At 42.3% G+C, this 27,720-nt stretch overlaps 1 protein-coding gene across 1 annotated transcript in view; it reads right to left on the bottom strand.

Annotated features, from left to right (window-relative positions):
- Positions 1 to 27,720, bottom strand: part of NGLY1 (N-glycanase 1) — a 714,901-nt gene that overhangs the window by 467,793 nt on the left and 219,388 nt on the right. The window contains exon 3 of the mRNA XM_044064776.1: positions 7,537 to 7,812. Coding sequence (XP_043920711.1) covers positions 7,537 to 7,812 — 276 coding nt within the window. The remainder of the gene's footprint in view (positions 1 to 7,536; positions 7,813 to 27,720) is intronic.

Genomic DNA, 27,720 nt, shown 5'->3' with positions numbered 1-27,720 from the left:
ATTCGGGTCGACTGCAGGTAGCCTGCCAGCAGGATAACCCAAGTGTAATGACTGCAACAGTGAAAGATGATGAACATCAGTGGAATATTAAAAATTATGCTTTTGTCTGTGAATAAAGAGAGGATGAATAGGTTGAATGCCAGTTGCTAAATACATGCTGGAGGTACCAAGCTGTGAAATGACATTGATAATAGAAGTATAAGAACCACGCAAAAACATTTTGCAAAAGATACATCAGCTCAGGAAAAAGAGGTAAAGAGCAGAGTGATGCAGGAAGGATTAGGATGATTATCCAGCAATGCTATGGGCAAGGTCTGTTTTCTGACAGGCTTTTAAGGAGTGAGGTTATACTGCACTGCAGATATATGTAAGCTATGACAAACACTACAAGTTATCAAGGAAGAGCAGATGAATGAAAACAAAATTTCTGAAGATTTAGATGGTGGGCACAGGTTAAAAAAAGATGGAAAGAATGAAATGTGGACATTCAAGCAATGTAAAATATTTTGTTTCCACCTTGGAGTAAACATAACATAAAAATTAAAACTGAAATTGTTTTTAAGTCTAAGGCTGAAAAGAAGGAATTGCACTTGATACTATTAAGTTAAATGGGTGTTTGAAAATATGCCCTGAGAAAAAGTGATGATGTTTTTGAAAATATTAAGCATCACTGTGTACAGGACAATACTGAAGTCCTCCCATATCACTGTTGCAGTATTCTTTACCTAAGGGATCTCCTGCCAATTGCAGCCCAAAGTCTGGCCAGTAAACCAAAGCCTTTAGTTCTTATAGGTGCTGTACGTCATCCCCACACAATGTGTAGGGCATAAAGGTGATGTATGGATGCATACACACAGAACTTCTTTGCTGTCAAGTCAGTAAGCCATTATGGAAAGTCAGTCTGAACACCCTTGTGCTGGGCTGGTCACCAGGTGGACCTTCTCACACAAGACAAGGGATCTCTTGACCATCTTTACCTGTCCACTCTTCAACTGACACTGTGGATGATAGGGGTATGAGCACCTCTTTTCTAAGGATGAACTCTGGGTTCTGCAGGAAGCCAAGAAACCCACTATCAGAAAACCCTTTGTCACAATGGAAGTTATTTTCTGCCTGGTGCCATCAGGATCCCTGTCTATGGAGATTCCTCTGGTTCTCTCTTATTTGTGTGATCTGCTCCATGCTGGGTTGGCATATTTTTCAGTTAAAGCTCACCTCTTAGCAATTTCTGATCATCTGCCTTGCTTCCTCCTCTGGCCTCTAAATTTGAGATCAAACAATTTCTCAAGTGTCCTTCATTCCACACCTTCCCGAGACCTCAGTTTTGTACTTGAAAAATTGATTCAGGCTCCTTTTCAGCCTGCTTCTTCAGCTTCCTTACAATATTGTGCTCTGAAGACTGTTCTCCTATTGTCTCTCAATTCATCCAAGAGAGTGTTGAAGCTTCAGGCTCTCATGGCTATTCCTCCGTTATTAGTTTTTCACAGAGTATTCCATCTTTATGTCCAAGGTGGTCAATGAGTTGTCCCATAGTCATTCTAGACATCTTCCTTCCTTTTTTCCTTCTCCGTAGTCTGCAAGTGAGAAGGGTATACACACCTTGGATGTGCATAGACAGTTCAGATATTACTTGGATAAAACTAAAATTATTCATAAGTCTGAGCAGTGTTTGTTTCCTTTCATCCCAGGACCTTGGGTTTAGCTGTTTCTAAACAAATCATCTCCTCCTGGATTTCTAAGGCCATTTCCTTTTGTTATTCATCTCATGGTAAATGTCTTTCCTTGTCTGTAAAGGAGCATCCTACCAGGGCAGTTGCCTCCTTTGGTGCCTTTTTCACAGGTCTGGATACCAATTTCATCCTTGAAGCTGCTACTTGTTCCTCTTCTCGTGCTTTCACTAATTATTACAATTGGGATACAATTTCCAGGGCCAAGAAAGGCTTAGCCAGGGCTATCCCACATGGGTTAACAGAGAGCTCGTCTGTGCCTTCCTCCTCTATGCCTTCCTCTTAAGCTCTTGTACTCTCCCTTAGGTAAAGAATACTGTAACAGTGACATGGAAGAACATAGTGCAGTTGTGTAAAATTTTACCAGAACAGTAGACATCCTTCTATTCAGTGTTGCAGCATTTGATCCCTTCCTCCTACCCCAACCCGGCCTAGCTCTTGTCCTGTACTTTCGTTGCCCTTCCTGGCTAGGGGGAGGGGGTGGTTCCTCTTCCTTTTTTCTATAAGGATGCACATTCTTTCCTTGTCCCTGAGGGTGTTCTGTTCCTCCTGGGGATTTTTCAGTTGTGTGCGTGTGTCTGTATGTCACCTTTATGCCCTACACCTTGCACGGGGAGTATATATTTGACATCTGGCACCTATAAGAACTAAAGGCTTTGGTATACTGGCAGGACACTGAACTATCCTTGTCAGGAGATCAGTTACGTAAAGAATACTGCAACCGTGAAGAGAATGGCATCTACTGGTAAGATTTTACACAGCTGTACTTTATGATGCTAGCATTATTGAAATTGAATAGGACTGGACTGGAAAGATAAACGTTCGTAAATATTTTCTTTTGTGCTTTAATAAGTTTGTTGTTAAATGCTGCTGTGTACAAATTCTTACCTTCTTCAGATTGCACATCTCTAGATAATATTATAAAAAGAAGGCTTGCTCAACATAAATTTAGGCCAAAGGTTGGTTGATTTGTTACTGTTTCACAGGCCAAAAGCTCTGTTTTTTGTTTTGAAGCAGCTAGGAAGCACAACACAATTTAAACGTAAGAAAAGAAAAAAACTTTAAAACTGACTTAAAGAAACATCTACTGATGTACTGGAATTGTAACTGTGGCGTGGCACTTTTTTGCTACTAGCATTACTGTTGGTGCTGCAACAGTTTCTGCTGATAATCCACTCCCCTCAATTTCCACAGCTTCTGTGTGGTGCTAGACAACCTGTCCCCTTATCTGACAGAGCAGATTATCTGGCAAAGAAGGGTGCTGACAGCTTCAATACTGCTGTTCACAGAAAAAGTAATACTGGATCTTTTAGGGTCATGCCCATCTCTGCCCCCGTGAACAGGCATGCATTGTGAGGGACCTTAGCTGCCTCTTCAATGGTGGATTCCTTAGCTGCACTGCAGATCCCAAAAGATCACATCCTGTCAATGGGCCTGGTATTCACAAGGATCAGTGTTAAGTGTGTCTCAGCACACCCTATGGCTAGCTCTTGAAAGAGGTGGGAGACATGGTTTTGCATCATTCATCTTCCCTATACTCAGTCAGCTTCTCCAGTGCCTAGGCTGTTCATCAAAGCCAGACCAAGTGGGTCACAGTTAGGGGCTGCTCATCAAAGCCAAGCCATGTGGGTCATAGTTAGAGGATTATCATCAAACAGAGGCCATATGGGTCATAGTTAGAGGATTATCATCAAACAGAGGCCATGTGGGTCACAGTTAGGGGTTGCTTATCAAACTGAGGCCACGTGGGTCATAGACAGGCCTTTATTCCTCATAGTCACACAGCAGAAGTACAATATTACTTAAAACCTGCCCTGGGCATTCCCCTAAGATCAACGTGTTTTTTTTGAATATTCTCTTTTGTATGTCCAGTTACTGATGGCTTCTGATTCTTCTCTGTGTCATTTTACTTGAGTTAACCTCCATTTCCTCTAAAGTTTATCTTACTCCCCATACATACTTAAGGCAAGTTATTGTACCATGCCCAATGTGTGTGAATACATGTCAATCTATAGCTCAACTGCCACAACTTATTTACTTATTTATATTTGTTTACCGGGGAGTGCACTGATCAGTACTGAACAATTTCAGACAACCCAGGTGGAATACAAAACATTTCACAAAAAAAGAAAAAAATACAGAAATGTAAGCAATAACAGTGTAGCTCAGACTAGCTGCATAGAAAAAATGTATATATGCATTCTAGCAAGCACAGTGCAATGTACAAACAAGTAGAGTGTAATGTACAGTATATACATTAGCGTTTAATGTGGGTCAGTCTTCAGTGAATCATGAGAGAGGAGAAGAGACTTGGAAAGGAGATCAGTTAAGTGGTATGTCCTGATTTAAAGCTGGAACATTTGGCTTGGATGAAGAAGTGTTTTTCAAGTTGCATTCTGAATTTGGAATAAGTCTTGTTCTCCTTAATGTCAATGGGGAGAGTTTGCCTGAGAGGAGGAAGCATGTGCAGTGCTGTGGAGTTTGGTTCTATTGCCTGAGAGGAGGAAGCATGTGCAGTGCTGTGGAGTTTGTTCTATTGCCTGAGAGGAGGAAGCATGTGCAGTGCTGTGGAGTTTGGTTCTATTGCCTGAGAGGAGGAAGCATGTGCAGTGCTGTGGAGTTTGGTTCTATTGCCTGAGAGGAGGAAGCATGTGCAGTGCTGTGGAGTTTGGTTCTATTGCCTGAGAAGAGGAAGCATGTGCAGTGCTGTGGAGTTTGGTTCTATTGCCAGAGAGGAGGAAGCATGTGCAGTGCTGTGGAGTTTGGTTCTATTGCCAGAGAGGAGGAAGCATGTGCAGTGCTGTGGAGTTTGGTTCTATTGCCTGAGAGGAGGAAGCATGTGCAGTGCTGTGGAGTTTGGTTCTATTGCCTGAGAGGAGGAAGCATGTGCAGTGCTGTGGAGTTTGGTTCTATTGCCCGAGAGGAGGAAGCATGTGCAGTGCTGTGGAGTTTGGTTCTATTGCCAGAGAGGAGGAAGCATGTGCAGTGCTGTGGAGTTTGGTTCTATTGCCTGAGAGGAGGAAGCATGTGCAGTGCTGTGGAGTTTGGTTCTATTGCCTGAGAGGAGGAAGCATGTGCAGTGCTGTGGAGTTTGGTTCTGTTGCCTGAGAGGAGGAAGCATGTGCAGTGCTGTGGAGTTTGGTTCTGTTGCCTGAGAGGAGGAAGCATGTGCAGTGCTGTGGAGTTTGGTTCTATTGCCTGAGAGGAGGAAGCATGTGCAGTGCTGTGGAGTTTGGTTCTATTGCCTGAGAGGAGGAAGCATGTGCAGTGCTGTGGAGTTTGGTTCTATTGCCTGAGAGGAGGAAGCATGTGCAGTGCTGTGGAGTTTGGTTCTATTGCCTGAGAGGAGGAAGCATGTGCAGTGCTGTGGAGTTTGGTTCTATTGCCTGAGAGGAGGAAGCATGTGCAGTGCTGTGGAGTTTGGTTCTATTGCCTGAGAGGAGGAAGCATGTGCAGTGCTGTGGAGTTTGGTTCTATTGCCTGAGAGGAGGAAGCATGTGCAGTGCTGTGGAGTTTGGTTCTATTGCCTTAGAGGAGGAAGCATGTGCAGTGCTGTGGAGTTTGGTTCTATTGCCTGAGAGGAGGAAGCATGTGCAGTGCTGTGGAGTTTGGTTCTATTGCCTGAGAGGAGGAAGCATGTGCAGTGCTGTGGAGTTTGGTTCTATTGCCTGAGAGGAGGAAGCATGTGCAGTGCTGTGGAGTTTGGTTCTATTGCCTGAGAGGAGGAAGCATGTGCAGTGCTGTGGAGTTTGGTTCTATTGCCTGAGAGGAGGAAGCATGTGCAGTGCTGTGGAGTTTGGTTCTATTGCCTGAGAGGAGGAAGCATGTGCAGTGCTGTGGAGTTTGGTTCTATTGCCTGAGAGGAGGAAGCATGTGCAGTGCTGTGGAGTTTGGTTCTATTGCCTGAGAGGAGGAAGCATGTGCAGTGCTGTGGAGTTTGGTTCTATTGCCAGAGAGGAGGAAGCATGTGCAGTGCTGTGGAGTTTGGTTCTATTGCCTGAGAGGAGGAAGCATGTGCAGTGCTGTGGAGTTTGGTTCTATTGCCTGAGAGGAGGAAGCATGTGCAGTGCTGTGGAGTTTGGTTCTATTGCCTGAGAGGAGGAAGCATGTGCAGTGCTGTGGAGTTTGGTTCTATTGCCTGAGAGGAGGAAGCATGTGCAGTGCTGTGGAGTTTGGTTGTAGAGGTAATGAGAGTTGGTGTGGCTTGGGAGCAGGGTTGCCAGACGTCCCTATTTGGGCGGGACTGTCCCGAGATCAGCAGCCTGATCCCGAGTCCCGCCCTGCCGGTTTAAATCCCGGCCAGCCTCCGCTTTGTTTGTTTGTTTGTTTTTTTTTTTTGATTGTCCCGTATACCTGGCATACGGGCCAATCAAAAATTGCTAAACATGGAGCTTCTTGTGTTCCGCATTAAACACGCGAAGCTCCGTGATTTTTGATTGGCCCATATGCCGGTATACGGGCCAATCAAAAATCGATAAACACGGAGCTACTTGTGTTGAATGTGGAACTGCAATGCACTAAACACGAGAAGCTCCGTGTTTAGTGCAGAGCTACTGAGTGAGCTCAGGTCTTTAATGTGGAACTCTGTTCCGCATTAAAGACCTTTTTTTTTGGTCTTCACTTGCCGTGAGAGACCTTCTTCTTCTTTTTTGTCCCTACCTGGGGTGCTGGAAATCTGGCAACCCTGCTTGGGAGTAGCGTCTCAGGTTGTATAAGGAGGTCAACAATAATTATATACAGCAGTCATAACTACATACTCAGATACAACCATAACTTGCCTTGACATTCTTTTTGTACATTACTAAGTGCAATGTGTGTGCTTGTGGTCTGATCGATAGCATAATTGCAAATGTTATTAAAACAATAATTTCTATACATGACTTTGCATATCCAGAATCAACTTTTCTTATCTCCTTACTTTATTCTGTACCAATTATATTTAATAGCCAGTTAGCCCATACTGTGCATTTACTATACTCGGCAGTTCTTGCTATGTAACATTCTTTGATATCTTAGCAACATCCATAAAATAATACAGGCTGAAAACTCTATAAATTGTGTTTTCTAGCTTATTTTAAAGTCTCATTTTGCATTTATAGTGTTCCGCAGTTTTCTTTTGATATATTAATGTCCACTTCCTCACATAATGCATCTGTCATCATATCATAATTCAAGCATGTTTTATAGTAGAGATTATCTCCTGGGACTCCAGCAAAACTGAAATTTCTTACGGGACACCAATGAAATTTGGACTTCTTAGGCAAAAAATAAATAAATAGAGACACTTCCACCCATTTTTTCCTGTTCTTAGCTATGTGAAGCCAATCTGGACTGTTTCCTACTGACCAGCTCTTGTTAACTTTACTTCTACATGCCCAGCAGCTACTTCTGGCAAACAATCTGTAAGTAGAACATGTGTCTTTTTTTCTTTTCTTTCTTTATCTCTTTTTTCCTACCTGAAGTGGTTGTTATGCCATACGTAAATGAAATGCAACATTTAGCACACTTAAAATGCAGGCAAGCTCTCCTTGCATATTTGATTCTAGTACTAACTGAAAAAAAGAGCAGCAGTTCGCAAATTCTCCAAATGTACAGATCTTTAAGCAGAAACAGCCATTATCAGCACCTTCACTGTGACTTCTGTGAAACAGTTTTTTCTCTTCTAATCCTATCCACAGAATTTCAAGAAATAAAACTCAGAAAACTAAGCACCATTTATCGTGAAAGTGAACAAAGGTAAAAAGAAATACAGAGAGAAAGATAACCACTGCCAATTAAACACAAGCAAATAAAGAAAGGAAGTGATTACCATAAATGCTTGTTGATCTACCGGTCCACCTCTAATTGGAGGACGTAACAGAGACTGTTCCAAAGATGATACAGGGTGTGTCACAGTTTCTTCAGCAAGCTGTGGCTCTTCTGACCGAATACACTGCGATGAGGAGGCATTCTGTGAAGGAAGTGTTTTATTTTGTACAGTTAGTGTTCCACCCGCTCTCTTCTGCCGCTCACTGGCAATCTGTTCTCTAACATCCTTTAGGCGTTGAACAGATGCACTTTTGGGAAACACAAGATGAGTCTCTCCCTGCAGTGAAAACAACAACAGTAAATTAATTCAGCTTGTCAGTTATGAATGCCAGAGGACAATATCAGAATTTACACAACTGTACACTTTAAAGCATAATGCAACATCACAGATAAGAAACAAAATTCCACTACAATCATATTTAATAATGAAGAGATACAAAAACAGAGAAAATATGAATCTACAACATAAATTATTACAGTGATATATAAGGTCAAATTAGCTTAATGAAAAAAAATGGAACAAGTACATAGTCAACCCTATAAAATAAAAGGCCGCAAGAAGTTGGTAGACTCATTAACAGTAACTAATCAAAAGTCTAGTTTTTCATTACCGTTACTTACTAATGTCTACTTCTAACTGTAAAATACAACTTTATAAACAGCTTACTAATTTTGGAAAACCAATTTCCTACAAATGGCAAATATTCCCGAAAGCTACAACAGAAAAAATCTACAGAGGGCACTAAGATGGTTGTACAGCTTCAAAATTATGGCAGGGTTACAAAGCTTCAAAATGCTGTAGTAATGTATAATCTCATAATGAGACGGGAAACTTAATCTAGTAATATGGCAGGAATTACCCTTGAGTATAGTAAACTGTCGGAACGTGACAGGAAACATCTTTCATTCCAAACATGGCAGTTGTTGCTCCAGGAGTATATACCACAATTCAAAGCTGGCTCTGAGCTGTAATCAGTGCATTATCCTTCCGCTGTGCATCCCTGCCTCATTCCAACTATAAGCACTCCAGTTACATTTTCAGGTTGTGGGTTAATTCAAGCAAAGTAGTCCCTCAAAATTTCTACCATTTCTGTGCATGGAATACAGCTGAACTGTTAAGACCACATCAGTAAAAAGCAACAAATAGCACATTGTGATTTATTTTCTATCATTTTTATTCAGGCAGCAACATTTCCATAATCTCCAATGTACTAAACAGATAAACCAGTTACAAGTACTAAATAGCCTTCATCAGTATAAACAGCAAGTCCACAAGGGGTCACATATATATGTATAACTCATACAGAAAATTTTATCCATCAATCCACAACACCCTTTTTCCCATTTCCCACATGGGTCAGTGTGTCACTTCCAACAGTGCCAAACATCTAGAGACAAGGTTCGCACTGCCAGCTGGCTAGCCCTGTCATGCATAACTCTCAAGTGTACCTCATTACGAGGAACGTACCTCATTTGGGGTCTTAAAAAGTTCATGTTCCTCAAAGTTCCTCAATGTTCCACACTGAAAGACTCTCTCACACATTCAGTGTTAGGAATTGTTTTAAGTGAAATCCATAGTAAATAGAAATGAATCATATTAATTCATTAAAAGATCTTCTTTATAAGTAAAACCAGCATATTTTAACCATTCTATGGCCTTCCTAGTTGAAGTTGTTAGTAAGCCATTAGTATGTGTTCCACATGTTGCCTATTTGTTCCACATTATAAGGGCTAGTGTACCTCATTTTTGAGATGGAAGGTTGAGAGCTATGCAGTGCCGTGTCCATACGTATCCTTAAAAGTTGCACTGATATTCAAAAGGATGTACAACAGGTGTACTAATGCAACATCATTCAACACTGGATATGAATGACATGCAGGAAACACTGCTTTAACTTAACCTTTTTTTCTGTAAAATACAAGTAAAGTCCAAATATAAGTAGGATATTAGAAACATCTGAAGTTTTCATGGAACTTGTCATTTTGGGCAGAATATTTTGTTATCTACTAATAGTACTGCCTAGTGTGCTTACTGAGTGTGTACTTAGAATCTATTTTTCATGTCCTGTATACCTGTGTGTGTGTGTGTGTGTGATGGCAACAAAAATTATAAGGGAATTACTACAATGAGCAGAAATTAGACTTAAATCATGGTTATAATTACTGCACGTTATCTTATTCAAGTAGTATTTCCTTTCTTTTAGCAATCCCTAAATTGGTATACTTGTTGATGTGACTAGACTTCGCTGAGGCTTGTTAACAGTGAAACTACTCCAGCTTAAAGCCAATCATTGTGTCTGTACTTTGTGAGTTACAAGGTCCCTATGTCAATGTAATTTCTTAAGGGATATTACTGTGATACAGGAATAGCCTTCTGGGGACCCTCCAGGCTGAGGTCTGTTGAGGTCCCCAAACTTGTAATAGTAACATTGTACTATTAAAACATTTTTCTTCTCCACCAGTGCTTCACTTGCTTTGCCCTTTCAGGTAAGATCGAGTTAGTTTTTATCAAATGTTTACTTCTGTAGCCTTTTTGCTTCTCTTCGGCAGCCTTTTTTCTACTTTGCTTAAAGTCCATGCCAGTGTCTCAATATTGCTTTCTGTCTGGATCTGCAACATTTAGCCTGTTATTTTATATGACAGAACATGCACTGCTATGAATTGTAACAGAATTTATGGTAAACTGATATACCCTAATTTTACTTCTTTGGAACTGGGGGGGGGGTGGGTAGCAGCTGCTGACTAGAATTGTGATATTTTGCATTGTACGTCTCCCTTGCAGTGGAAGACAGTATATTGTCCTAGTAGAGAGATATGTATACACACACACAAACACACACATTTTTGTCTTACAAAGCTGCTACAAATTTTCCACAGAACTGGTAAGTTATTAATTTCCAGTAAGGCCAGTCAATCCTGCTCCCTGCCCCTAGTTACTGTCATTTTACATAGTAGTAGCCACTTGTACCATCTAACACCAAAACATAAACTGCAGTTATTGTTTAGTACTGAAGTAGTGAAGCTAATACAGATGCAGGGGAGACTCTCAAATATTGCAGTCTTCACAAAAGCCTTCACTTTCAACCATAAATACTTTTCCACCAGTAATTTTTAAAACTGTCCAGTGTGCTACTGCACTTGCTTAGTCTTCAGTGTCTTCTTGCATCAGTTATGCCAAAACTCAAAACAGGCTGCCGTTAAACCTGTCAAAATGCAAGAGGGCATTAGGCACACAGCACCAAGTCAGACTGCAGCCAGCTGCTTTAGGGAGTTGTACCTCGTGTGAGTAGGTAAGAGCATGCTGATATATCTCTTAAAGCATTGAAATGTGCTGGGGAGCAGGCTTTGGTGAAAAAGAAAAAAAAAACACAAAAGTTTAAGTAATTAAGTTTATTTCCATATCTTTACATAAACAGTAAAATGTTCAGGTGGTACACCCAACAAGCCAGTGCTAGGACTGGTACGCCATATGCTTCTCCCTTTTACAGCTCTGCTAACCCATGCACAGTTGTGGTACTGAAGTGTATCAAAACAGTAGGGAAAAGAAGGATCAATTTAAAAGTGGCTAAAGGCTGATAGATTCAAGTGGTTGGTGTGTGGTGTGTGGTGTGTGTGTAACAATATAATATCACCATGACAAGAGTCAGTGTTTAAAACAAAAAAGAGATGGGGGGAATGGGGCAGAGATAGGGCAAGGAAACAGGTGCGAACTGGGTGGACTACTGAAAATGTGGGTAAGGGAGCATTCATTTAAAAAGAGGACAACCCCAGTCATGGCTGATAGCTGAAAGTTATACATTACTGGAATCTATCTACTGCAAGGCTTAAGAAGACGGGACTTCTTTGGGGGTAGATACATAAGGGAAGTTTGATAAGGCCTGGGAAAGTACCTACAAACAGGGTGCAAGTTTGTAATTTGTGGGAAAGGACTACTGTTAGGAAAGTAAATGAGATACATGTCTGTTGGGGAGCAGGTGAGGAAGACTATACTGTGTTTGAGGAGTATAAAATGTTTTGTAAGATGGAATTTGAAAGGGTCAGAGAAAGAGAGGCTACTGAACATCAGGAAATGGGACAAAGTCTTAATCTATCCAGAAAGAATGGCGGGGGGGGGGGGGGTGAAACATTACAAACTGAAGGAAGGCCCTTTGTCATTTAAGTGATATTTGGAGATGTGTGCATGTGATAGTACAGTATGTTTTTTGTACATATGGCTTGGTGGAGAGGTGAGTGCACAGAAGTAGGACTATGATAGTCTTTGCTTTTTATATTTACTGGCAAATCAGGCTGGTTAAGAATGTTGGCATCAAATGCATTAGTGAGGTAAAGTGAATTTTTCTGTTCTGCTTTCACTGCAAGTAAAATTAAACTTATGTTTTGTATTTGCCATTTATGTGAGAAAAGAACAGAGAGCTGAATGTGAGATGGAAAGCAGATATAGGTACAATAAATAGAGTTGACTGTAGTAATGTTGTATGCTGTTATGTTGTGCATTTTGCTTATTGTATTAGAAGTGGGTTTGCTCAAAAAAGATTCAGAGGAAAAATTGGAAGGAAAACTGAAGAACTGTAAATGCTTAAAAAGCATTTACAGCAAGCCAGCTTCATGGTGTAGTGAGATATAAGCCACCTTCACAGTGTGAAGGGATACAAGCCAGCTTTGTGGTGTAGAGGGATACAAGCTAGCTTCGTGGTGTAGAGGGATACAAGCTAGCTTTGTGGTGTAGAGGGATACAAGGCAGCTTGATGGTGTGGTGGGATAAAGGTTCTGATTATGATACAGGTGACTCTAGCTCAGTTAGCAGCTTGGATTCCTATAAGAGCACAAGTATGTGGGAGCATACCACTTCTTGGGAGACAGTGATCCCATGGAGTGAGGGTGGGCCACCTTCCCCTACAACCAGCAAACTGATGTACTCCCTTCCACTTGCTTCTTGCCAGGGAACAGGGGGCCAATTGTTATTCCTGGGCAGGAAGGAATGTAATGGAAAGTAGGGCTCTTGCTTTGACTGGGAATACCTGGCTACCATTCCTCTTCCCCCAGAACAAATGGGCTAATAGGATGACTGTAGAACAACCACTGGATGGGCCTGTGTGTGTGTGTGTGTGTGTGTGTGTGGGGGGGGGGGGGTTAAAAAAAAAAGCTGCAGTGACAAAGTGTAAGTAAACACAAACACACACACACACACACACACACACACACACACACACACACACACACTGTGATTCAGTGTGACAAAGTACTGGAATGAGCATAGTGGTTTAAAAGAAAGCAAGCAAACCTGTACAGAAGGTATAGAGGTATTCAGAATGTCACCCAGAACAATAAATAAAACAGGTGCTGCATAGAGTTGATAAATCATAGATATCTAAAACTTTGTGGGAAGACGGCATAAGGATAGCACCAGAACAATTTCAGGGGATGTTACTACATCTTGAATAACAGAGATTGTAAATACCGATACACTGAGAGCAGGTTTTTTTGCACTCTGATCCCCAGTGAAAGCCTGTTTTATAGATAAGCCTTACACTGCAGTATTCATAACTTATGGGATTCCCTGCTGTGAAGCCTGTCATCTGGCCAGTCTACCAAAGCCTACTGTTGCTTTAAGGTACGCTGAATGTCACCTAAACACTCTTCATGTAGCATAGGGCATAAAGGTGATGTTCAGGCGTACCATCCTCAGAACTACTCTGCTGCCAGTCCGAACACTGTTTTTAACCATTGGTCTGTTTGCCTCCGTCTGTTTCATGTCTTTTTTTCTGTATGTTGGAATTCCGGCGATTATTCCTATTTGCTGAATTCCTCATCATTGCAGATAATGTTCTAGTTTTGGTTTTTTTTGTGCTGTTTGGGGGGTTACTGTCATCCAGGATAGCTAAATGCCAGTGTGGGAGACATATTCCCCATAAAAAATGCCACAATAAATGCCTTTTTTGCCTAGGAGCATCTCACGAACACGCGTCTTGCTAAAGATGCTAAGGATGGAACTTCCTGCCCCGAGAGTCAGCTGTCAGGGGAAAAAGAAGGTGAAAAAGGTAAGACTGGAATCTTCCACAGTTCAGCCTCTGCCAGGTGTTTCTCCCGAGGTTGTTACAAACTTGGAGACTCACCTTGTTGTGATATTGGATTTCCCTGCCACGAGCAGGCTGGAGAGGATCTGACGGACAGCAAGTCTGAAGAGCCTCTGCAGGCATCTGGGGAAACCACGGTTGATTGTTTCAGCGGGATCTAGGGAGGTTCCACAGCTTCTTCTTAGGGAAGAAGTTCCTACTACAGTTGTGGGATGCTGTCCTGAGTCAGAGCCTTCTCAGTTTTCTAGGACAGATATTCCCTTAAAAAAGAAACAGAAAACTAAACATGTTTCTTCTGCTCCTAGGGATCCACAAAGTGAGTTTGAAGGTCTTTACTTGGGGGTTATTTAATGCTTAACCGTTGTTAAGGCCTCCTCAAGAGGTTTCAGTTCTTCCTACTTCTTGGTTATCTTCTTCACCTAAAAGGCCTAGGGAGTCAAATTCATCCGAAGAAGAGTTGGATTTTGATGAAGAATCCCTTATTTATTCTACCCAGATTCTCCTTCGAACTATGGGTCTGAGGAGGAGGAATATAACAGTCCAGATACTCCTGAGGAAATTTCCTTTGGGGACATAATCTCCAGTGTGATGGAATTTTTTAAGTGGGATTGTGCCCAAGTTTCTGATATCCATAAGAGGTACTATGAGTTACTTAGATGGAATTTCCTGAACCAGCAAGTATTCCTCCTGCCTTGGCTGCTTTACTGGACATTTTTTCCAATGCCTCTAAAGTGCCTGATTCTCTGCCCCCTGCTCCCAAGGAGTCTGAGGATTGCTCCACTTGTTCAAATATCCTGCTGCCAACCCCTCTGTGGTGTCTGTAGCCTCTAATAAGCTGTCTTAATTGCTTCCTTCTTCCAAGTTACTGCCTTCTGACAAGGACAGCAGAACCACGGACAGGCTGGGTAAGAAGGTTTATAATTCTGCTACCGTAGCTTTTAGGGTTATTAATTATTAGATCCATATATATAAGTATGTGTTGGCTCTTCTTTCTCAGGTTTGTCAGCTTTTGTTCTGATCTCCAGACTCTGAGAGTAAGTTTTCTGTTCTTTCCTTGCTAGGGACTTCCTTTCAAGTAATTCATCATTCTATCAAATGTAGTTATTATGACACAGCAGATGCCTCTTCTAGGCCTGCTGCTTTTGGTTCAGTACTGAGGAGGTATTCTTGCCTTAGGCTTAAACCTTTACCCGATGACATTAAGGCTAAGTTGATGGATGCTCCTCTGGGTAATAAACTTTTGTTTGGGGAAGCGACTACTGGTTTAAGTCTCTTCAAAACATGGGGAAGGCCTTACAGGAGCTTAAATATCTCTCTGTTTCTCCTGTGCCTACATTTCAGAACAATTACCATTCTAAGCCAGCCTTTGTTTGTAGGCAATCTCGCCCTCCTGCTAAAGGTAAAATGGGTAGTAAATGAGCTCCTCCTGCTAAGGCCACTCAGACTGCAGGGATTCAAAAGCCCTCCTTTCCTGACAAACCAGGTGCTATCTGACTATCCACCTGTTCCCAGCTTCATTCCTCTTTCTCTTTGCTTTTCTCTTTCTCTTCCTATTTGGCTTTGAATCACCCAGGATTCTTGGTTTCTGTCAGTCATTCGTCAGGGGTACTTCATGGTGTGGATTTCCCATCCTCCATTTATGGGCATTCCTCAGCCTCCTCAGGAACAACTTTTTTTCCCCAGAGGTTCTTTGAGATCTCTTGTCTCAGGGTTACTATTCAAGAGGTGCCTGTGTCCCAAAGGGGGAAGGGGTTTTATTCAAGAATGTTTCTAGTGCCAGAAAAGAAGGTACTTGGAGACCGATTCTGGACCTCTCTCATCTAAACACTTTTCTGAAGGTGCCCTCCTTGCTCCCTGAGGTCTTTCTGGTGTCTCTGGATCTCAAGGATGCTTATCATATTCCGATCCATCCTCTTTTCAGGAAGTGTTTGCGTTTCTTTGTTGCTGCCTGGCAGTTTCAGTTTGTGCTTTGACCTTTGGCCTTTTTACTATCCCAAGGGTGTTCAGAAAATGCCCTGCTCCTGTGATTGCTTTTTTTAGGCTTCAAGGGATCCACATATTTCCTTACTTGGATGACCTGCTGTTTCAAGAAGCCTCTCCAGAGATCCTTTCGCAAAATCTTAATTTTACCATTTCTCTTCTTCAGTGCTTGGGGTTCATGATTAACTTGAAAAAAAGTCTTTCTTGACTCCTTCTCAGGATCATGTCTTTCTGGGTTGCAGAATTCAGACAGTGCCAATGCTGGCATCCCTGCCTCCTCCAAAGGAATTAACTTGCATTTCATACTTTCAAACTCTTCTTCCCCTGGCCTCCATTACAGACAGGGAGTTTCTGAGAGCTCTGGGTTTCATGGCCTCCACCATTCCAATGCTCCATCTGGCCAAACTCCATATGATGAAGTTCCAGTGTTTTCTGAAGTCGGTGTGGCTTGAAAACATGCATCCTCTACACTTTACATTTCCTCTTCTCCCCTGTCTCAAGAAGGAACTTCTATGGTGGATTCAGCAGTTGCCTCTGATTCCAGGGCTTCCTTTTCAACCTCCTTTTCCCTCCCAAGATCTGTTTACAGATGCTTCGGATATGGGATGGGAAGCAACGTTTGGTTCCCTGAAGGTTCAGGGAGTGTGGTCACCTCATCAGCGGAAGGAGCTTATCAATGTCAAAGAAATGAGAACTCTTATGCTGGCTCCTCAGGCATTTTATCCTCTTTTTTTTTCTCAGAGGCCTCTTAACATATTCACAAACAATACCACAGTTATGTAGTACATTAACAAACAGGGGGATCAAGATCTTTCCTTCTTTGCTGGTTGGCACTTCTGGTATGGGATATGGCTGTCAAGTATCAAGTGACTCTTCAGGCAGTTTATATTCTTTCAGGTCAGAACATTGTGGTAGACACACTGAGCAGGGCCTTCAGTCAATCCCACAAATGGATGCTTCACAGGGATGTGTTTCTGGACATTGTTCACCAGTGGGGTACTCCTCAAGTAGATCTCTTTGCCTCCCCTCTGAACAGACAACTTCATCTGTTTTGTGCCCATGTCCTCTGGTGTGGAAGGTGGACGCCTTCTCATTTTCTTGGAAGGGGAAGTTTCTTTATGCATTCCTTCCCCTTCCTCTCATTCCAACAGTCCTGTTCAAGATTCAAAAGGATGCTCCCAAGTCTTGCTGGTGACTCCGTTTTGGCAGCTACGGCACTGGTTCCCTCTACTTCTGCATTTAGCCAAGGGCAATCATAACAAGTTACCTCATGGGGTGGATCTACTTACACAAGACAAGGGATCACTCATCCATCCCCACCTGTCCACACTTGAACTGACACTGTGGGTGATAGGGTTTTGATTCCTCATAGACACCTTTTTTCTGAGGACATGCTGCAGGTCCTGCAGGATTCCAGGAAACCTACTACTAGGTAATCCTACTTATCCAAATGGAAGAGGTTTGCTATTTGGTGACTCTCTCCTAACCTGGACCCACTTACTGTGGACGTTCCTTTGGTTTTCTCTTACCCGTGTGAGTTGCTCGATACTGGTTTGCCATACTCTTTTATTAAGGCCCACTTATCAGCTCTTTCTGCTTGTCTGCCTTTAACTCATCTGTTAGCTTCTAGATTTGAGGCTCAGCAATTTCTTAAAGGCATCCTTAATATCAGATTTCCCAGGAAGTCTGTTCCTCCTCTCTGGGACCTTAATTTTGTTCTGGAAAAATTGATTCAGGCTCCTTTTGAGCCTGCTGTTTCAGCTTCCTTCCAACATTGTTCTTGGAAGACAGTTCTTTTGTTAGCTCTCGCTTCTGCAAGACAGGAGTCTGAGTTGCAAGCCCTTATGGCTTGTCTGCCTTTTTTGATATTCCATGAGGACAGGGTGTCCTTGCATACTAATCCTTCTTTTAAGCCCAAGGTGGTTAATGAGTTGTCACTTAATCAATCTATTAATCTGCCTACTTTTTTCCCTCTCTGCAATCTGACAGTGGGAGGGTGCTGTACACCTTACACATGCATAGACGGCTCAGATTTTATTGGGATAAGATTAAAGCTATCAGAAAATCTGACTAGTTGTTTGTTTCCTTTCCTCCTAGGTCTTTAGGATTGGCTGTTTCCACGCAAACTATTTTCACTTGGATTTCAAAGGCTATTTCCTTTTGTTACACTTTTCACGGTGAGAGCCTTGTTTCTTCCATAAAGGCTCATTGTACTAGACCTGTGGTGTCTTCTGGTATTTTTTTCAAGGGGTCAGACACTAATTCTATTCTTGAAGCTGCCACCTGGACTTCTGTGCATACCTTTACCAAACATTACTAGTTGGATGGTATCTCCAGAGCTAGAGCTGGTTTTGCTGCTGCCATTCTTCATGGCTTCCCAGAGGGCTCTACTGCTGCTTCCTCCTTTTAAGTTTCTTCTTGAGCTTTGGCACTTTCCCATATGTTATGAGTACTACAGCGGTGAATTAAAGACATGGTACAGTTGTGTAAAATCTTTCCATAACGGTAGATGTCCTTGCCTTCACCACAGCAGTATTCACTCCCTCCCTCCATCCCCCTAGTCTTTTTTCCTGCCTGGATGTGCAGGTTCTCTTTGGTTTTTCTTGGACTGCTGTTCCTACTGGGGCAATCAGTTCTCAGAATGGTATGCCTCAACATCACCTTTACGCCCTTTGCTACACGAGGAGTGTTTAGGTGACGTTCAGCGTACCTTAAAGCAACAGTAGGCTTTGGTAGACTGGCCAGATGATGGACTTTACGGCAGGGAATCCCATAAGTTATGAATACTGCAGCGGTGAAGGCAAAGACATCTACCATTATGGTAAGATTTTACACAACTGCACTTTATCTGGACTGATTTCTCGAAAGAGTGTAGGGATACAAGTTCATTATTTTTGTACTTTTCTAAATCTGCTGTGTGCAAAACAAGGAATTACTATTTGGACAGACCTCTCAAGTGTATCTATTTTCAGGCCTGAATTAGTCCTTCCTCTGATTTTTCTGGACCCCCCCTCCCCCACTATTGCAAAAGATACATGCATACAAACCTGATTACATGAGCAACATACTAGCACAGCCAATTCAAATTATGTAACCAACATATTACACCTTCCTTTTATGTGGTAGATTTCTGTGATGTAATTCCTTTAACTTGTTTGTCGATTGGTTAAGGCTACTGGACACAATTGTCCCTTTTCAGGGGCAACCCAATACCACTGTTTGGTTAAGTGACTAGTTTAGAGTTGCACAGTAAGCAGAAGGAGGTGGATGGAATCAAACACTGTACCCTAGGAACAAGAAACAGCTCAACCATTAGTCCTGTGTCCACTCTGCAAGTCTACAGATTTTATTCTGCATCTCTAATATATTTATATTTTTGCATAACTTTTGTTGTTCTCAGTTTTTCAAACTTGTGACTGGGTTAGTATATTACAATCCTTTTTAAAAGTGAGAAGCAAATTCTATGCTAGGTAGGCGCCCAGACTTTTGCCTGGATGTGCCTGATTTTCAAGAGGCTTAGAGGCATTTTTACTGTCTGCAGGTTGAGAGGTTTGTTGTTGGATTGTCTCCAATTTCCCTGATCATTAGGTGGCCTTGGCATTTATCTGGTCCTATTCAATTAAACTTAAAACGGAATACTTGCCAATATTTAGAGTTCAGAATACTGTCTCCTCCCAAGAAGTTGCTCTTTTGTTACCTGTTTGTTAATTCACTTACTGCCTTCTGTTCTGCTCAGATGTGACTCCTTCCCAGGAACAGATTTCTGTAGGAGACTGCTTTTATCAGCACTTTGTACGAGCCTTTTTTACATTTGCTGCGCTAGTAGTTCTTTAAGCACATTTGATTTGCAGCAGTACCTGTATACATTAAGGGTATAAATGCTTACTTACACTCAGGATCTATTTGCTGTCTTTTATTATAAAATAATCTGCACCACTGCACAATCTCTGTGAATTGCACAGTGCAAAAACTGTTTATTTTCATGTCTGTAAGAGATTTTTATACTTCTGATTTATTCTTAAACAAGTTATTCTCGTATTTTGGTAATGTTGTTTGGCATTGTACTGATTTTTTATCAGGAGCATATACTGTTTTGTTAAAGAAATTAGTATAGTGTCAAATTACATTTGTAGCATACTCATGTTAACTTTCGTCATATTGTTAAATAATTAGACAACAGAATTGTTACCAGGGCAGAACACAGAACAGGTTGCTCAAGAAAACAGGCAAGGCTTACACAATCATTTGCCTTGTTTTTCTTAACAGTGATAAGCAACCTTTCTGTCCTTGATTTTATTTTCCAGTTCTGTACAAGATTACTTTTTTTTGCTTATCCAAAACAACACCATGAACGTCTCTCCTCGTGTTTCTTGCCAGCTTCTCACCTCAACTCCGTACAGACAGAACTTGCAGCTCATCTTACTCTGTCTTGCCAGTATTACTTTCTCAGACAGTAACCACTTTTACCTACAGAGTCTGAACACCCATAGTTCATGTGCACAAAACTTCGAAATCTACCACCCCCCCGCAAAAAAAAAAAAAAAAATATATATATATATATATATATATATATATATATATATATATATATATAATACCTTCTTCAGCATTTCAGGAGTAGCAAATAGCTGTGCAAAGTCTTTAGCAGTTGCCCATAAATGGAGAAGTCCTCAAATTATGCCCCCCCCCCATTTTCAGTCTCCCCTTCCCTCCCATCTCTGACAGATGTTTTTTCTTAAGCTTTCCAAAACTTTACGTTTCCCCTTAACTGAGTCCATATGTGTATCCAGTTAAACCTCAAACTTCAGCCATTTATTTACTTCATATTTTGATGACTAGTCAGGTTCCTAAATTGGTACTCTGTTTCTTCTATTTCCTGAGAACTTTCAGTACTGCACTGATGATAATACGCCTTTTCCTCCTGTAGTCCTTCAACTCCTCAACATATTCCACCTTTTAAGTCTCTCTAACGTCCATAGAAACATTGTTATTCCAACTTTTATATCTTCAATTTGCTTGCTGTCAGTCACCTGTTGCTAACTGATTTTTTTCCTGTTTTGAAAAAGTACAGTTGTGTACACTTACCATAAATGTAGATGTTCGAGTGTATTCACTGTTGCAGTCATTACATTTGGGGTAATCTGCTGGCAGGTTGCCCTCAGTTGGCCTGATTACCAAAGTCTTGGGTCCTGCATCGGTTGCTGTCCCTTCTTCCATGACGTCAGGTCATCGGGAGTATAAAACATGCAGTCAATGCCATTTTCATCAGTTTTTCTTGCCCCAGATGTCAGGTGCCCCTCAAATGAGGAGCAAAAAAAAAAAAAAAAAAAAAAATATATATATATATATATATATATATATATATATATATACATGTAATTTAGAACACAAAAAATATACCTTCAAATAAAAGCAAATACAACAAAAAGTACAGTTTTGTACCTACCATAAATGTAGATGTTCGAGGATTCCCTTGCTGCAGTCCTGACTATTGGGTATAGTCCGCGTCCCAGTCGGCCCGAATACCAGAGTATAAGGCTGACGTCGGTCATGGCGCCTTAGACTGGCGTCAGCACGTCAGGGTACTAATGCGCATGACCGACGTCATTTCCTCAGTCTTTTCTTGCCCCAGATGTCAGAAGACCCAAGAAGACAAGTCCCAAAACAACCTGCACCAAAAACATGTACAATATATACAGTAATATATATACAAAAATATAAGCATGTAAAGGCACCTACACCACCACCCTGAAACACAGAGGGAAGGAGGGAGGTGGACTGCAGCAAGGGAATCCTCGAACATCTACATTTATGGTAGGTACAAAACTGTACTATGTTCTTCGTCTTCCCTTGCTGCAGTCCTGACTATTGGGTAGAATCCCAAAGCAGAGGTAAGGGAGGCTGGCAAATTATAAAGTAGCAGGAGCTGACAACATGCCTTGTAAAACAGCTGTGGCAAAACCAGCTCTAGACTTAGAGTATATAGGCAGGTGATAATGCCTAGAGAAAGTATGCACTGAACTCCAAGTAGCTGCTTCCAGAATATCCTTAGTTGCCACCCCTTAGAAATGCTGTTGAAGTGGCAGTAGCCCTAGTGGAATGAGGCCTAATCCCAGCTGGAACCTCTTTGCCATGATGGGAATAACAAAATGCAATGCAAAAGCCAATCCACCTAGAAATAGTTTGTTTTGACACAGGTTTGCCCTGTGAACTTAAAGCAAAAGAAACAAGTAACTGCTGAGACTGCCTAAAATCTTTAGTCCTGCTCAAATAATAACGCAATTGCCTGTGTACATCTAAAGTGTGCAAAATCTTTTCCCCTTTATTTTGAGGATCTGCAAAAAGTAGGCAAATGAATAGTTTGGTTTAAAGCCACACTAGAAACCACCTTAGGCATAAAGGAAGGATTAGTACGTAATGATACCCTGTCCTTATGGAAAATCAAAATGGGCTCTACTGCCATAAGGGCCTGCAACTCAGACACCCTTCTTGCAGAAGTAATAGCCAACAGAAAAGCCGTCTTCCATGACAAATATTTCAATTCAGCAGTAGCTGCCGGCTCAAAAGGTTGTAGAGTAAGTTTTTCCAACACAAAATTGAGATCCCAAGCAGGAGTAGGAGCTCTACGTGGGGGTCTTATATTCTTTGCCCCTCTAAGAAACTGCTTGAACAAAGGATGCGAAAACAAAGGTGGATCACAATCATAGTGAGCTGAAATTGCTGCAGCATGAATCTTTATGGAAGAGAAAGACAAACCTTTGTCCAATAACTCAGTAAGATATTGAAGAGCCACACTCAAATTAGGCTCTGAAATCTCCAAATTCTTTGCTGTACACCAAAATAAAAATCTCTTCCATTTTTCTGCGTACACTCTCCTAGTACTAGGCCTTCTAGCTTCCATAATCACATTTAAAACTTGTTGAGGAAGCTGAGACCTTCCATGGTTCAACACAGAATATGCCAGGCTGTGAGATGGAGAGATTGAAGCTTGACATTGAGCAGATGACCGTCCTTCTGAGATAACAGATGAGGAATCAGAGGTAAAGGCCATGGAGGCTTCTTTACAAGACTCCTTAGAAGTGGGTACCAGTGTTGCCGAGGCCAATCTGGAGCTATCAAAATCATCCTTGGCCTGTCCTGTCTGACCTTTAGTAATACCTTTGGAAGAAGAGGTAGAGGTGGAAAAGCATAGACATGAAGGTTTTTCCAACTGAAAGACAGAGCATCCACTTTCCAAGCTGTGTGATGAAACCCCTTTGTGCAATACCTTGGCAGCTGGTGGTTTAGTGGAGAAGCGAACAGATCTATGTCTGGAGTTCCCCATGACACTGTCAATTTCTGAAATACATGAAGATCCAGTTTCCACTCGTGGGGATCCATGATTTGTCTGCTTAATACATCTGCTAGGAGTTCTGTGCTCCTGGCAGAAACCTTGCCTGAAGAGTCAGTTGCAGGCTTAGCAGTCTCCCATAAAATCATTGCTTGCCTGCATAGAGGATAAGAATGTGTTCCCCTTGCTTGTTGATGTACCACATGACAGTTGTGTTGTCTGTCAGAATCAACACCTGCCCTGGAAGAAGTAACTCCTTGAACGCCATCAATGCAAACTGGACTGCTAACATCTCCTTCATGTTGATATGTAGATGCTGTAGTCTGGCAGGCCACTTGTCTTGTATCCACTTTCCATTTAGATGAGCTCCCCAAGCAGTGTCCGAGGCATCTGTCGTTAAAATCTGACTCGCCTCTGGCCGGGTCACAGAGAGTCCCTTGTTTAGGTGACATTCCTGAGCCCACCACAAGAATTCCTTTTGAAGGCAAGGTATTATGTGAATGACAGTGTCCAAATCTTGGCAGTGCTGTGTCCATACATTTTGAGATACCATTGCAGCTTCCTCATATGCAGTTTGGCATTGGGAAGCACCAGAATACAAGATGCCATGAACCCTAATGCTTGAAGGACTGTCCTTGCAGTCAGCACGGACTGATGAGATAGTTGATGGAAGTAAAGTGACAGACTCTTTTGTTTGTCCGGGGTTAAAAAGGCCATCTGGGCTGCTGTATTCAGTCTCACACCCAGAAAGCACATGTCTTGAGAGGGTACTAGACTGGACTTTATTTCGTTCACAGAATACCCTAGGCATCTTAGCACTGCTATGACATATTCCAGATGCTGTAGAAGGTGTTCTTTTCTTGAGCCAGAATTAGGCAGTCGTCCAAGTAAGGATAAATTTGAATGCCTTGAAGCCTGAAGTAAGCTATCACTGGAGCCAGAACCTTTGTGAATACTCTGGGCAGTAGATAAGCCAAAGGGCAATGCAGAGAACTGATAATGAAAATCTCCAGTTAGATACTTTCTGCAACTTAGCCTTATGGGCACATGAAGGTAAGCTTCCTTGAGATCCAAAGTTACCATCCAGTGATCCTTGCCCAGCAGAGGTAACAGTTGCTGTAACGTCAACATCTTGAACTTGGGAATGTCCAGATAAGTGTTGAGGATAGATAAATCCAAAATTGGTCTCCACGTGTTCCCCTTCTTTGGTACTAGGAACAGGCGAGAATAAAATCCGCCCTTTCTGACACAGGGACTGGCTGAATAGCCCCTATCTGGAGTAACTGAGAAACTTGCTTGAGAGCCTCTTTTCTTTGTGGAGGAGGAACATCTGGCATGCCTTTGAAAGGGGGCATTGTGTGGAAATAAAATCTGTACCCGTGATGAATGATATCCAGCACCCATCTGTCTTGAGTGATTAAATCCCAATTTTCTTTGAAAAGAGACAATCTTCCTCCCAAAGGAGCTGCCAGACGAGTCCACTGGCAGCTGAAAAGGCAGGTCATTGGTTCTGCTTACGAAAGGACTGACCCCTGCCCTCACCAGAAATCTGAGCAGGTGAACTGTCTGATCTAGGCCTAAACGAACCTTGAACCCTGCCCCTACCACGTCTAGATCTACCCCTAGACTGGGAACCATAAGCAGGATATGTCCACCCCTTAGCAGGCCAATTTCTACTAAACTGGAGGTTGCACCTGCAAAAATCTTTAACAGTCTGCATAGACTTAGCTTTGTCCTCCATTTTCTTTAAAACTGCTTCCACAGGCGGTCCAAACAACACATCAGACTGTAAAGGAGCATCCAAAATCCTGGTCTTAACATGCTCAGCTAAATTCTGATCCTGCAACCATGCATGTCTGCGAAGAACAGAACTAGTAGCAGCCACCCTCGAGGAGGCCTGAACAGCATCAAAACCACACTGCAAAGAATGCTTACCCACTTGTTCAGACACATGAACCAAATCCAGCAATTCTTTACACTCAATACCTTCCGCCAAAGCATCCACCTTAGATTTCAATTGTGAAAGGAGATAATTCTGATATTTCAGCATATGAAATTGACAATTCACGCCCTCATGGCTAGAGTGGAAGAAGTATACTTTCTTACCCCACCTATCCAAAGCCCTTGCCTCTTTATCAGAGGGTACAGGATTTTTAACAACAGAAGCTTTAACACCTTTAGGCCCCTGAGAAACAGTTTCTGGGTCCGCCCTGGGACTCTTAAACAAATACTTATGAGCTTGGGCACCCTATAATACCTATCAGGCTTAACAGGAGCAGGAGGCAAGGAATCAGGGTTCAGAGAAGCCTCTGCAAAAACATCCTCCACCACATTCAACACCGGAGGAATAGCTAAGGGCCTATGCTGAGGCAAAAACAAGAATTCCCTAAGCCTTTTCTGGAGTCAGAGTAATCTTGGCCTTCCCATTTAAAATGCTCCCTCATGGAGTGAAGAGTCTCTGAAAATGAAAAATCCTCAGGAGGAGAAGCTGAAGGAGTGGAATCATCCACATCAGAATCAGAATAAGCAGGAAACTCTTGCAAGTCTTCCACAGAAGACTCTGAAGCCTGTGAACACTGTTCAAAACTATCAAACTCCTGTTCCACCCTAGGCCTCTTATCAGGTGGGGCATAGAACCTCTAATCAGAGTAATCAAATCTTCAGCCATTTTAAGCATATGTTTCTTAGGCACAGAGCCGAAATGCTAGGAGAAGCCCCTACAAGCTGAACTTGGCCTTCCTCTAAAAGAAGCTCTGGAAACAGAAGGAGAGGCCCTAACTACCTTGGGAAGAGAGCGAAGAACAGTTACCTCAGAAGCCCCTCAGCCTGGCCTACTTCCTGAGAGGGCACATCCTGTAACAGTAAAGTATCTGCCTGAGACTCCATAGAGACTCCTGGCAAAACCTCTGGCTCCCTGAGCCTTCTAAAGGACCGACGTCCGGGACTGCGGTTCCTCTCCCTAGACTTCACTGTTTTGTCCTTGCGCTTCTTAGATGAAGCAGGCGCCGGAGCATCCGACGGCATAGTATAATAACGCTTCCCAAACACTAACCTAGCACAATCAAGCCTCCTCTTAATAGTGCGCTTATTAAATCTAGCACAAGAGCGGCAACCAACAACGCCGTGCTCAGGCCCTAAACAAGGTATACACAAAGTATGATAATCCCTGCGGTATCTGCTTCCCACAAGAAATACAGTTATTCACTTTTTCTGACATCCGTAATATACTGAGGCAAGAAAAACCAAAATGTTCTAGCGGGGTTACTTAGCCAACTCTGTACTCGGTCTGAAACTCAGTTTGAGGAAAATCTCAGAACGCCAACTTGCACTCGCAAAATTGCTTCTGCATCGGACCATGCGGCAAAAGACTGAAATGACGCCGGTCATGCTTATACTCTGGTATTCGGGCCGACTGGGACGCGGACTATACCCAATAGTCAGGACTGCAGCAAGGGAAGACGAAGAACATAGGCTTTTGAGCATAGTAACAGAAAGAAGAGGTATAAAAAGAGAAAAGTAGGGGGCTGGTGGGAGGATAACCAGGACTGCAACAGTGAATACATTCAAACATCTACATTTATGGTAAGTGTACACAACTGTACTATGTTCTTCATGTTTCACTGTTGCAGTCATTACATTTGGGTAGAATCCCAAAGCTGGTTGGGAGGATGGAATTATACAGCATTAGGAGCAGCTATAAGGCCCTGCAGGACAGCAGTGGCAAAGCCTGCCCTGGATTTAGAAAAGCGAGGTAAATGGTAATGCTTGGTGAATGTATGAACTGAGATCCAGGTAGCAGCTTCTAGAATGTCTCTGGTAGGAACCCCTCTGAGAAAGGCTGCAGAAGTAGATGCAGCACTGGTGGAATGGGATCTGATCCCCTTGGGGACAGGTTTACCATGATGCGCATAGCAGAAACGAATACAATGGTTTATCCATTTTGAAATAGTCTGCTTTGAGATAGCCTTTCCCTCTGCCCCTGCAGCAAATGCCACCAGTAGTTGCTCAGATTTTCTTAGAGATTTTGTCTTGTTCAAGTAGAATCTTAGTTGTCTGTGTACATCCAATGAATGCAGAATCCGCTCCCCCTTGTTCTGTGGATTTGGGAAAACAGTTGGCAGATGAATGGTCTGATTAAGAGCCACACTAGATACCACTTTAGGCATAAAGACTGGATTGGTCCTGAGCACTACCCTGTCCGGGTAGAAAATAATAAAAGGCTCCACTGCCATGAGAGCCTGTAGTTCTGAGATCCTTCTAGCTGAAGTGACTGCTAAAAGAAAAGCTGTCTTCCAAGAGAGAAATTTTATGTCCACAGTAGCAGCTGGCTCAAAAGGAGGCAGGGTGAGTTTTTGCAACACAAAATTGAGGTCCCATGCAGGAGTTGGTGCTCTCCTGGGAGGTCTTAAAAATTTGACCCCTCTGAGATACTGCTTTAGCAGGGTATGAGAAAAGAGGGGAGGCTCTGTGTTGTAATGAGCTGAAATGGCAGAAGCGTGGATTTTTATGGAAGAGAAAGATAAGCCCTTGTGAAGCATCTCAATTAAATATTGCAGAATCTGAGGAATATTGGGCATTGCTGTGCTTATTCCTTGTGCCTGATACCAGGCACAGAATCTTTTCCATTTATCAGCATAAGATTTTCTACTACTAGGCCTTCTAGCCTCCAAAATGACATCCATCACACGTTTGCTGAGAGATGTAACTGGTGAAATTAATTGATTAGCCATGCTTCAAGATTCAGAGTTTGGAGCTGAATGTGTAGAATTTGAAAGTTCTGCTGAGACAGTAGATAAGGTGT

Source organism: Protopterus annectens, chromosome 3.part0 (genome assembly GCF_019279795.1).
Source record: "Protopterus annectens isolate FY-2018-M chromosome 3.part0, PAN1.0, whole genome shotgun sequence".
Taxonomy (NCBI): Eukaryota; Metazoa; Chordata; order Ceratodontiformes; family Protopteridae; genus Protopterus; species Protopterus annectens.
Note: the sequence above shows the minus strand (reverse complement) of the source record. Positions and strands in the feature narration are given on the sequence as shown.